General features: G+C 38.6%; 1 protein-coding gene across 1 annotated transcript in view; it reads left to right on the top strand.

Annotated features, from left to right (window-relative positions):
- Nucleotides 1-11,584, top strand: part of pcdh9 (protocadherin 9) — a 198,373-nt gene extending 186,789 nt beyond the window's left edge. Inside the window, exon 3 of the mRNA XM_085370093.1 lies at nt 11,214-11,584. Coding sequence (XP_085226219.1) covers nt 11,214-11,584 — 371 coding nt within the window. The remainder of the gene's footprint in view (nt 1-11,213) is intronic.
- The last annotated feature ends 2,023 nt before the right edge of the window (nt 11,585-13,607 follow it).

Raw genomic sequence — 13,607 nt, 5'->3', positions numbered from 1 at the left:
TCCAGCTCGCACTGGAACGGTTCGCAGCCGAGTGTGAAGCAGCGGGAAAGAGGATCAGCACCTCCAAATCTGAGGCCATGGTTCTCAGCCGGAAAAGCGTGGAGTGCCCACTCCAGGTCGGGGATGAGTTCCTGCCCCAAGTGGAGGAGTTCAAGTATCTCGGGGTCTTGTTCGCGAGTGATGGGAGAAGGGAGCCGGAGATCGACAGACGGATTGGGGCTGCGGCTGCAGTGATGCAGACACGGTCCATCGTGGTGAAGAGGGAGCTGAGTGTAAAAGCGAAGCTCTCAATTTACTGGTCAATCTACGTCCCTCACCTATGGCCACAAGCTGTGGGTAGTGACCGAAAGAACGAGATTGCGGATACAAGCGACAGAAATGAGCTTCCTCCAGCTGGCCTCTGCCTTAGAGATAGGGTGAGAAGTTCGGCCATCCGGGAGGGGCTCACGTAGAGCCGCTGCTGCTCCACATCAAAAGGAGCCAGCTGAGGTGGTTCGGGCATTTGACAAGGATGCCTCCTGGGCGCCTCCTGGGTGAGGTGTTCCGGGCATATCCCACCGGGAGGAGGCCCCGGGGCAGACCCAGGACACGCTGGAGAGATTATATCTCTCGGCTGGCCTGGGAACGCCTTGGTGTTCCCCCGGATAAGCTGGAGGAGGTGGCTGGGGAGAGGGAGGTCTGAGCCTCTCTGCTTAGGCTGCTGCCCCCGCGACCCGGCCTCGGATAAAGCGGATGAAGATGGATGGATGGATGGATGGCTGCTTTTGACCACAAACTGAATCATCCTCTATTAACACTGCCAGTGATCAAAGTGTCTCAATATTCTGTGCCCTATTTGACAGCCAAGGCTCGCGTGTCTGAATATTCCCACATAAACAACCTGGCTGATCCCTTCAACACAGTCAGCGTGTCCTCATTGAATATCATTTCACCTGTTAAGACTATGTCATACTTTTATTTAAGAATTTTGATAAACTGATAAATCCATCCCCATCTTTCACTTTTGCTCATCATGAAATGTTTTTTTCTTTCCTTTTTTAAATCCTATTTTACTGATAAAATGAAGTCACTTAGTATTTGATTACACCCAACTTACTACTGTGTCTTTGATTACAAGTGTACTGTTCAAACCAGTTTTATTTGATTACTTTGTCTGTACTTTTAGAAGTGCTGTCACACATGAGAGTGCTTTCCTTTGATATATACTGCCTTCTTTTTACTTGAAGTAATATATACTATTGAGCTCAGTCTTCTTGGTATTTTTAATATTTCCTTGTTAAGTAGTTTGTTCCCGAAGACTTGGGCTAGATCCCTCTTTCCTTTAAAATCATAGGCCAGTTTCTAAGTGACCTTTTTATCTCAAAATGCTGATGTCTCCTTTTTATGCTGATGACACAAAGATATATTTGCCCATTAAATGATCCTATCCAGATATGCTGAGATTGATTAATAATGGTGTGAAATCCTAAATTGGATGTCAAGCAATTTTCTCCAACTGAACTCAAAACTTAAATTACTGTCATCGAGTCTTAACTCTTGAACATTTATGTCATCTGAGCATGAAAAAGTGAGTGAAGTGAATAAATTAACCTCATAGTTACATTACACAAGTAACTATGTAATGTGTCATGCAAAGAATCTGCATGCAACATTACAACAGAAGTCTAAAAATATTTTGAATTTTCCAGTGTAGAAAAGAGTCGCTTTCTGCAGTGTAATGTAGAGATCCTTCCTAAATTCTTTCTTTAACTTGCACTATAGTTGTATTTGGTCCCAAACCTAGTACTCATCCTTACCCTGGGTCATAGTGCGATGTACAGTCTAACAGTGACAAAAGTGCAGATGCTGAGGTGTTTTGGATCTCACTATAAATAGGATGCAAGGTGTTTTCTACAGTGAAATTTAGTTCAGTCCTCATCATCCCTTTTTACTGTTGCCTCCAGGCCAAACAGCGGTTTTTCACCAGTTTATTAATTCCTTGTCGGTACCTTTTCTTCTTCGTCGTCACAAAGAACAGTGTTGCTTCCCCGAGCTGATACTGTGCATATGGTCTGCTGCATGCACTTACAGTTTTTCTCAGTTGCTTTGGTGCATTTCTCACAACAGAATTGATCTCTGCACCACTACTAAGGCTCTTCTCAAAACAATTAGTGCAAACTGCAAAACATGGTGGATAACTTGCAAAAGTGAGTCACTTCATCAAAAAGAAAAGTCAGTTGTTCAAAATAAGTAGTCAATGCTTCAAAAGCAAGTCCCTTAATCAAAACAGATAATACATTCATCAAAAGCAAGTACTTATATCAATCAAAGTGTCAGGGCTGTCACAATTACAAGTCATTACACCAGCACCTTTGGTCACAAAATCAAATGGTTTGAACATGTTCTCATTGTGACGGATTTCTTTGTAGGTGCTTCCCAATGACATGTCAAGTCTGGACAGCATGCATGGCATGTTGAAAACCATAAATTGTAAAGGAAAATCAAGACACTCCATATGCACTCTTGATAATATTTAATTGAAACTGTTCACAGCATTGTGCAAACTGGGGAAATACAGTAAATCAAACATTTTACAGCAAACATAAACTCACTTAGACAGTAAACCTCACTCCAGTGGTTATGAAACAAAAAAACAAAACTGAAAAACAGACACTGCTGCATATCAATCATTGATATCTAGACGCTCCCGTCTGTCTGCCCACATATTTGCATCAACATCACAGCGAATGTCAGCTCTATCGATGCATCGGGGAAAGTATCTTCTGGAGTGTCAACTCCACCCTCTGCAGGACTCTGCTGTGATGTCATCACAAGCTGCATCCATAGCTGCTAGCAGGGTCATTTGGGTATGTGGATGCCTGTCATATACCTTCCACCTCCAGGAAGAGAAAAACTCCTCAATTGGATTTAGGAATGGAGTGTAAGGAGGAAGAAACTCCATAAGCATCCTGTCGTGTGCTGCAAACCACTGCCCGACTACAGCAGAGTGATGGAAGCTAACATTATCCCAAACCACTACATACATTGTCCGATTGTCACCAGGATCATCCCTTTCATTTTGTGGGATTAGGTCCCTATAAAGAGCGTCCAGAAAAGCCAACCGGTGTTGTGTATTGTATGCACCAATACGAGGAATATGGGTGTGAATGCCATTTTCTGAGATTGCTGCACACATTGTAATATTTCCTCCTCGTTGGCCTGGGACATCAATGGTGGCTATTTCTCCAATGTGATTTCGTTCACGCCTTTTGCAAGATTGAATCCCGCTTCGTCAAGATATACAAACGTTTGCAGGGGTTTCATGGAAACTCCTTAAAAATAGGGTTTTCAAAATGGGTGTACAAAGTGTTTGACAAGATGTTCAACAATTTTGAGTGCACTGACACAAGCAATGAAATGAAGACTATTAGTTGTAAGGACAATGACTATTCAGCCGGTACAAGTATAAATAATTGTGACATTCATGATAAAAGAAAGGAGATAGTGATGAATAGCAAGTCAAAAGTGACCATTCTTTAGATATTTGTACTTACTCAACTGCTTCATGTCCAAAGGCATTTGCCTTTGGACGCAATGAACATGAAACCGCCACAAGGTTGTGCCAAAACGACTACATGTTGTGGAGGTTGAACTAACTGTTGTGCAAAGTTTAATTCTGTTGTGAGAAATGCACCAAAGCAACTGAGAAAAACTGTAAGAGTCAGAGCTCAACAACAACAGTCTAATCTGCCCTTCTTCTCCCCAACTCTCTATGTTATCAGCACAGCACAGTTTGTTTTTATATGGAAATCTCACCACGTCTTCAAATGCAGCTTCAGCATATTTTCACTGTGCTTACTCACATTCTCAGTTACTTATTCCTCTAGGAATATATTTATTTCCAAAAAATCAGTAGAGGCAAGTTTGTCAGTTGTCTATATCTGGTGCCGGTGTTGCTCTGGGAGTTGATGTTTGCTGTGGATATGTATAGTATTAAGGCAAATATAGGAAGACATGAAAATGCATTTTGGTTCCATTCATATAAAAATCAAATATTTGATCTTTTGGAAATCTTGAATGGAGACTCTGGTCTCAGAAGGTCATTTGTCTTTCAGCCATTCGATCATCCTTTTTTGCTTATCCAATTTAGGGTTGCGATGTGCCTCGCAGAGCTGTCATAGGGTGAGACACACAGGGCAGACAACCATTTACAATCACAATCACCAATTAACCACGTCTTCAGACTGTGGGAGGAGACACGGGGGAGAACATGCAAACTTCACACAGAAAGATCCCGGCTAGTTGGTGGAGTCGAACTCAGGGCCTTCTTGCTGTAAGGCAACAGCGCTAACCGCACCACCGTGCTGCCCCCAAATGTATTTCAGATTTTGAGGAAATTTATTTTGCTTTCCCACACTGCCAAAGCTCTTCATGTTTCTACAATCCAATTCTCTTCTCACAAGTGCTGCACTGTGAAAAGCAGTTTCAGCTAAGAGTGGTTGTAGGTGGCACGACCCAGAAATTTGTGGTGTACAGTAGATGGACAAAAAAAGCTCAACATCTGTATTGTCCCTGTGCTATTATTCCAGTAACTTTAAACTTGTTTTCCAAGTGTGAGAGCCCAGATGATTTTAATAGTATCTGTTGTATCACTTTTAGAGAGTCATGTAGAAAATGTAAGAGCAAAAAGAGGAATAACAAATATGGTATGTGATTACAGAATTAGTTATTGTAAGGCTTAGCAGTTAAAGCAGAATGCTGGAAAGTCGAAAGAAGCTGAAATAACTTTTTCTAAGATAACTCTTTTTCACTAAGGCTTAGTAGCTCCAGATTTAAACCTTTATATCATGCCAAGGAGTTTAATTGAGTTTTTAACAGAGGTGAATAATGAAAATGCTCACCAAATGCTCTCACGTGTTGATTTGTTGAAGGAAACTTGTAATTTGTAATTTATGTTACTTGGTAATGCGAGCTATCAGACCACATGCTGTTTTAAAGCACTCTAGGCCATTTAAGCAACAAGCCATGCTACTGTAGAATTACCACTTTAGTGTGCTTCCAAATCATCATTAATCTTACTAATCAGGCAAACCGTAGTCCAGGGCACATGTTGGAAGAATGAACAGGAGCAAATAGGAGGTTAAGAGACTTATTCTTTGAAAAGTGAAAAGGAGGGAAAATGCTAATTACATTTCTCGAGGTTCTTTTCCAAGAAACACACAAAGTTCAGTTTCACACATACTTCTTCACACACCATACTGTACAGCTGACATTAAAAAAGTCTGGTCGAGAGAGAGAGAGTAGCTTTAACTGAAAATTTGAATTACAAATTGATCTGAGAATAGCTTTAAGTGAGGTCTAAGATAATAATATTTACCACTGATCATGGAAAATTATGTAAATGATAGTCATTTTTTGACAGGCTTTGTGTTTTTTTTTCTTACAATTGCTCACCTTCACTTCCCTTTTATTTTTCTTCGCTCCCCTTCAATTTTTTTACCTGACCACCCTTCACTTCCATTCTCAAACTTTGTCTTTTTTTTCTATTTTGACTCCATCCTGCGCTTCATCTCCTCTCATGAGAAGCTTCTTGCTGGCCTCAAAGGGAGCACTAGAAAGGATCCATCAGCCAGACTGGTATTCTCAGGAGAATGCATCCAGTGTTTTGCTCTGTTCTGCTCCACTCACTATTATATCTATCCAACCCTAGATAGCCTTTACTGTAGATCACAGGGCCTGTTTTCAAATTTGCTGCATAGCAGTATGAAGCTGTGATTCTATGCCTCGTTGGTTACCAACCACTATAAGACTCACACATTTCCCCAGGCTATTTACTATATATATATATATATATATATATATATATATATATATATATATATATATATATATATATACTTTTACTACAAGACGGACCTTTATGTATTGGTTATGTTTATAACATTGTGTGCCATTACATGCCTTAGTGTGCACAGTGATGGAAAGGTGGCATGCGTATATATCCTTAGTAGTAGAAGATAAAAGGGTCACAAAGAAAAAACTTACACCAGAAGCATACAGAATAAATCTCTCTGACATATCTTGAGGGTTTTTGAGTGGTAGTGGAAAAACAGCACTATGGAACTTTTAGCCTCCGTGCTGGACTAAAACAAAGCCTCATTCATCCCTAAATAACAACATCTGGGCATGCTTAACAGCATGGATAAATAAACAAGCCCTGTGGACACTAAATCCCCCACACTCAATCACTCTCATTCCCTCTCCACCCGTTCCCCCTTGCCATTCTCAAGGCTGTGAGTTGTTGGTGTGGGACTGGCACATCAGCACTGATAGTGTGCATCCAATTAATTAGCCAAATGTTATCTCATTAGTAATAGCCAGAAGACTAAAACAAGACTCCCTTATAGTTGCAAACAACCTCTGGTCAAAAATAAGGATGATTCTCTCCTCCTCTGTAACCTCTGTGATCTTTTGATGCTGAGTGGGAGGAGAGAAAGAGAGGCATGTAAATACTTTTTTGGTCAAAGTGTCCATCGTTAAACAGCTATTTCTTGTACCTCACATTTATTCCACAGCTTCCGCAGAATTAAGCACACCAGCCCTTAGCACAGCCTAATGACATCGTATCAGGAGGCAATCTAATGGTTTCTTTGTCTTTAAGGTATCTGTCTTTGTGGACATCTGCAACATTTGCACAGCGCTGTAAGCAAAAGTCAGAACCATCTGACACAGTTCTGAATCCCTTGCATTCCTCAACACCTGTGCCACAATGTTATTTAAAGTACTCAGGGGCTCTGCACCAAACACAAGCCACCGGCTATTTGCTTCTTTGTGCGTTTGTGTGCGTGTGTGTGTGTGCGTGTGTGTGTGCGTGTGTGTGTGTGTGTGTGTGTGCAAGCACAGGGAGGAATTTGACTTCCTGAGCACAGTAACCATGAGCAACACACTATGCAGAGATAAAGTAGAAATAAATAATGTGAAAGCAATTTTGTATGAATGAAAGGAACATTAATTTACATATACTCTATACTCCTTATTTATGCAGTAGAGCCATGTGCTTGTGAAATCAGCTGAATTAAAAAGCTTAAAAAAGCTTAGGGTATTTTGGTTTTGTTTCCAAATGACACGTTTTGTCTGTATTTAAAAAAAAAAAAACATGAACAAAAACGCAATAATGTTAGGCAGGAGATTCGGAAAACAATTCTGTTTCTCTATCTGTTTGTTCATAACATCAGTATATTAAAAGAACTTCTCTGTGACTTAGGAAAGCTATGTTTATATCAAAACTTTAGCTAAGGTACAAAAGAGACACTGAGGTGTATTTTCTCTACAATTACTTCGCAAGTCACAAAAGGAATTCATACTCGGTCTGTTGATGTTGTGACGTTATGGTTTGTTGGTGCTTTTCGTCCGTCCAGCGCTCTTCAGGATTCAGTAGGAGTAACAAGATGTTATTTGACATCCTCTGGAGTATTCCCATTCACCAGTGACAGGTTTTTTATTACACGTTTGGCATGTGCAGCCATGTTATTATGCAAGAATGTTTAAATAAATTACAATCCAAATAGGAAACTGGGTTTCATGAATTATATGGTCCATCACCAGTCCACTCCGAATTGTAATACATGACATGAGATGTAACTCTGAGAACAGAGTTGGGAAGTCAGAAGGTAATGAGGCAAAAAGGGAAGCTTTTCTTCGGAACAAGATAACCAGGAAAAGTTAGCAGCTAATAAGTGCTGGTAGTCAGTGTTATCCAGTTCGGTAATTGAGCCCAATCAACAGGTAAGATTAAAATAAAGAGCAATGAAAGGAAAAGAAATTATTTTAAAAAATGCATAATTAACTACGTGTGCATATTGATTATGGATATGGAAACTGTGACTAGTCCAGCAAAAAAAAAGGACATGACAAAAATTATTAAAAAATATAAAGAAAAATAATAATGCTGGCTAAAATGAGGGTTTTGTTCTTAATAAATGGGTTTCACCCACTCTAAGAGGAGGCATTCTCTTGCAGTGTCAAAAAGTCTTCTCCAGGGCAACGTGGACTAATGGGATAAAATTCCTGCTCTTACAGTGTACTTTCAATTAAACAGACTCACATATTTCTGCACACTTAAGAACAGGGCTCCGTTCGCATGCGTGCATCAATGGGGAGCCAGTAAAGAAGGATTGCTGGTGTTTTGGTTTTGTTTGAAATTGGTCTGCTGAGTCTGAGTTTTAAATACTCTCCATTTCTTTCATTTTTGGAAGTGTGGAGTCGGGCTCCTGGAGAGTGATATACCACAGAACTTTTATTAAGCTGGTAATAGCGAAGTGATATCCTGGAGTTGTTGCTGAAGTTTAAATATGTTGCTTTACTAACAGTGCCTCAGATAAATGTTTTAAAAAAAAAAGACTAAAAACCTGAAGGGACAGTGTTCTGATAATCCTGTCATATGTTTTATTGGATTGATTTATTTTGCAATGTATGGCCATGTTACTGTATTTTCCATAGCATCTCTTGGGGTACAGTGGAGTGTGGACATTTCAATCTTTTATCCTTTATATTTAGGTATCCAATTTATTTTGACTTCCCTACTCATTTGCTTTCCCTGTATGGGAATTATAGGCCGGTATTATAAGACTCTTGTATATGAATAGATTTTGTAACCTATCAGCTCTATACCTCAAGTGGTCTTTTCAATCAGGCTTTGTCTCTGCATTTTCTCAAACAGCAGGTATACAGAGATTAACGGTGAAAATGGCTGATTCAAATTATCCTCTGCTGCCCACTGGGGCCACTGATTGTACCAATCTGCATGCAAATGGTCATGTTTATTACACCAGGGGAAAAGCAAAGCACAAAGTGTTCTTGATTAATGACTGGCTCTGCTTTGTTAAAAAAGGAATCAAAATTAAACAGGAAACATAGACATTGCAGTCATTTGATCCTGCTGTAATCAATACACAAAGTCCAAATTCATCATATGTATATAGTCTAATTTACAACCTTGTGTTATTACATTATTATTTCTCAAGTGTCCAGTGATTGCAAAGTTAGAAGAAATGCCATCAGAGACATAATGATTTTAATGTCGTCATTATTATCTTATTAAAAAAAGTAGATGCAAATGGGAGCCTTCTTTCTTGTTCATTTGTTCTCAACTGCACACCATGTACTGTATATGTACACGGCATTTTTCCTTCTTACCATCTCTCTTCCTTAAGAGTTCCCCAGATATCTACTCACTCATCTACAATTTCATTTGAGGAATTCATCTTGCCGTCTCCTGGGTACCATGTATTATTGCTCTCTGTGGTTCTTCATGCAACTATGATAATGTGTATCTTGGTTATACTCCTCATATGCCAATTATGGGTGCCTGTTATTGTGATGGACTCTACATTCACACAGAAGAGTGACTGACTCCTGCTTCTGCTTTCTTCACATCATTTTCCAGTATGTGCTGTAAAAGTCAGAAAGCAGTATTAAAGAAGCGAGGCTTAGTGGAGTATGAGAAAATGTTCCCATTTGGATCAGAAGACATGAATAATTATAGCAATAGGAAAAAATTGCTCTCCTCATGCAAAACAGTTTTATTTTTGCCCAAGATGAGCTTTATAAAAAGGTTTATAGGCCAAGCAGTGACTGTCAGAAACAAACAATATGTGAATCTCCAAATATAAAAAATGTAAATGTCAATTTGTATGCTGTGTTGCATAATCCAAGACAATCATGTTAGATTACAGTTAACTCAACATCAATTTTGAAAATATGAATTCGCAATTTGAACTACAGACTCAATATTTTATATGAAGTGGGTGTTTTATGTATCAAAATCCCTTAAAAGTCAGTGCTAAACATACACACAATTGCATTTTAGCATTAACATTTACTAATTATTGTATTGTTATTATATTGATCCATCTAGAAGTCTTTGACAGAGCTCACAAAAACAGTTTCAATATAAAAGTAGCTGCCCGATGTAGTGAGTTTGGTTCTTAGACATTTCCAGTGTTTTTCAAACTTAATCCCAGAAGTAAAGTACAGCAAGGTTGCTTTCAATGCAAAATGTTTAACTGACCTTGAAATGTTTACAGCTGAATTTTCTGATCACATTGGTACAGGATAAAGGTTATGCAGACCTTAAAGGTCAGCAGACTAAAACAGTTAGGTGATGATGTTATTCTAAGCCAAAAGTGTTTGTTATGGATTCTCAGTAGACCTTGCACACTGTAAACATTGCAGCAAGGCTTTGACCATTCACTGAATATTAAGTTAAACTTTAATTAGCAAAAACGTTTTACCACTCTATACCATTTTCTGGTATATCTTTGTAACATAACTAATCTGAAATTTTATATATGTAAATGAAGAAGGAGAAAAACCAGTTCATGCCCAGGTTTGCAAAAAACAAAAAGCAACCCCTTTTAGCTGATGCACCAGCCGATTAGCAGTTTGTGAAGCAAAGGGACAAATTAGGACAAATAGGTATAATTTTCTCTTTTAGGTAAAACAGAAAAAAAAACCATATGAATTAATTACCCACTAATGCTATACTATACAAACACAAACATGACTGCTTTGTTTTTCATTTTAAGAAAATAAAACTGATTCAAAGAAGGAGATTTATTCAAATGGGAGAATTCCATTACGTTTCATGCATTATGCATGTTTTCTATCAAATGAGATTTCAACAAATACCACCTGAAATATTTACTGTTTGATGGTGATGTATGTTCAGCCAAGGAGTAGCCAGATGGTGGCAGAGAGCTGGCAAGGAAAGATGATTTGTTGTGATGCAAATTGTCCTTCAACTTTCTTCCCCCCACCTCCCGGTTTAGGTGAAGTGAGGTAGGCTAATTTCCAGAAAATCATTTATAGTGGAGACAGCAACATGATTTACAATAAGGAATTAGTGAACTTCTATGCCTTTGAATAGCTTATAACATAACCGTTGGCTGACGTGTTTAAAAACCTGTTTAGATTAACAAATAAATAATAAAGACTATTAGAAACAATTTTAAATCTGCCAGACGGTGGCTTTCCTAAGATCTATAGCACTACCATGTCTCCCAGTTCCCCAAAGCAAATCTCCTTCTCTGTTACATTCCTAGCTTGTTTTCTGAATCACTAAAGTATGCGAAGTTCCCCCTCTCATATTCTGGGCTATTCTGGAGTGGAGAACCTTACGTTCAGCGAGAACAGCAAAATATATAACAACTCTCTTTCTGGTTCTTCTGTTTTAGATGGCCCCCTTGGACCACGCGGTCTAGTGGAAGCTACAGAGATGTGTACACAGGAGTGCCTTGTCCTGGGACATTCAGACAACTGCTGGATGCCGCCAACACTGGGAACATACCAACAGCCCAAGTCACCTGTAACCAGCTTCGGGTCTCAGAGGGAGTGGGGTCCCAAGGACAAACTGCTCAATGGACATACTCTGAGCAGAACCTGGAAAAATGAGAGTGGGCGGTCAGAGCATTTTGGTGACAGAAAGCAGTTTGGAAGTGGGGAGGGACACTTCACCAGCAGTGGCATGGCTGATATTCCACTGGTGAGTCTCAAGTCCTGCCAGCCAGCCTCTTGCCCAGACAGCCCAAAGGACCAGCAGCTATAAGAGGGACTTTCCTTCTGTGCTGTTAGATGTCCTTACATCTGGACACAGTGAACAGGCGGAGCAATCATCGGAGCTCCTCCCCATTTTATTTTTTCTCTCTTATTTCTGTTCTTCGCGCTTAAGTTGATGCTTCTGCAGTGTAAGAGCCACATTTACTATGGTGGTCACAAAATAGTGCTTATGCTGTGTTACCATGGCTCTAGAGGAAACTGTGTGTGTGATCCTCTATGGATTTCTTTAACATTCAGCAAGGTTTTTTTGTTGAGTGTGAATTGGACAAGTGCCACGGGGACGTGCATAAATTAAAAGAAATTAGAAGAAAGGAAAAAAAAACTACCATGGCTGACCAATATATACAAATATTTGTGGTGTGGTTGTTATTGAGTTGTTCAGGACTATATTTAATCGACACAATCAAAGAAAATGGAATTACACTTCAGAAAGTGTTGTTCTAACACTGTTTGTGAACACTTGTTTATTCTGTCATTGTCTCTGTGTTTGTAAATAAGACTTATTAACCACTATCATGTATCTGTAATATCCAAAGTGAATAGGACAGTTTTTGGCCGTTATCATTATAATGCCTTGTCATCAGAATTTGGGATTTTAGCTGGACTGAGCTCTATAATAAGGGAAAATGTACAACAATAAGACATTTATGTATTTCTTGGAAAAAATACTGTTGATTTAAGCAAATTTTCCATCTCGTAATATACCCAGTGTTGCCCATATTTCTTAATAATTTTCTTCAAGTAATGCAAAACCACAACCAAATCTTTTTTTCTATAAAAAACAAAAGAAAAACACAAACAAACAAAAAACAAAAAAGCAAAATGTTTTGTATGAAGGATGTCAGTGCATTATAAAAATGAAAAGTTCTGAAAGCTCTCCATAAACCAGTTTTGAAGGTGTTCAGTACAAATTAAATAGCAATATATTTGTAAATGGCTAAATGTTTTATCTAATGTTGATCTTATTACTGTATAGATTTTATTCGAATTGTGATTTGACTGAGAAAAATCCCTCAGTAGTATCTGCAGTTTCCTGGCATATGTATATATCTGTATTATTTCCACACAAACTATTATTTTCCATACATAAGAAAACACAGGTTAAGATCACACTTTAATCACTGTGCCTTCATGATGTTTCTTCAAATACTGAATTGTGCTTATTTCAATGACAACATGTTGGCTACAAAGAATATTCTGTATGATAATCAAATGCCTTACGCATTGAATGTTTGCCAAATTTAGAGACATAATCACACACATGTTAAAGTACAAAATCAAGTAGATGATACTGAAGAAAAACACAAAGGCATGTGCAGATAATGGGTTAACCATGAGAGACCATTTTCTGTCATTCCACTGTCTGAAAAGGTTTGTTTTATTCCACAGCATGGAGGGCAAATTACACAATGGAAAAAGCATGCTAAAAGATATAGCTTTTAAAATTAACTTGATCATTTTTGTGTCATTTTACTTTGTTGGAATAGCGTTGATTTGTGCATTAAGGAGAGATTCAGTTTGTAAAGCACTTTCATATTTATGTCACAATATAATGAAGTTAAGTGGGATGGAGTGATTTGCTTATCGCAGTATGTTTGTCAGTTGTGAGGGTGTTTGACAACACAGATACTGAACAGTTAATCCTTGTTACTACTCTACAGGTATACAGCTACTCCAATAAATGTTTTAAGTACGTGTATGCTTAATTTGTGTGCAGGATAATCGCCTCAGCAGCTATGTGTGTGCTGTAAATGTATTCCCACTTGGGTCATTTTTCCTTAATAATTTAGTGTAAAAAAAAGCAAGCCAGCCCCTTTATTTTGAGAGCACAGTGCATTCATGAGGTACAATTTAGTTTTTCCAAATTTTTTTTTATTTCTTTGAACACAGCGAGATTCTTCCTGTTATCAGGTCCCATTTTCTGCTTAAAATATTTTACCTTAAAAAGGTGTCAAAACAGCCTTGATACGACTGATTCTTGAGTAATAATCCCTCTGCCTGTTGCTTTAGTT

This window comes from Diplotaxodon limnothrissa, linkage group LG1, assembly GCF_057381915.1.
Source record: "Diplotaxodon limnothrissa isolate DT_005_m linkage group LG1, D_limnothrissa_male_GT1.1, whole genome shotgun sequence".
NCBI classification, from domain to species: Eukaryota; Metazoa; Chordata; class Actinopteri; order Cichliformes; family Cichlidae; genus Diplotaxodon; species Diplotaxodon limnothrissa.
The sequence above is the reverse complement of the archived record's forward strand: the minus strand, read 5'-3'. Positions and strand labels throughout refer to the sequence as shown.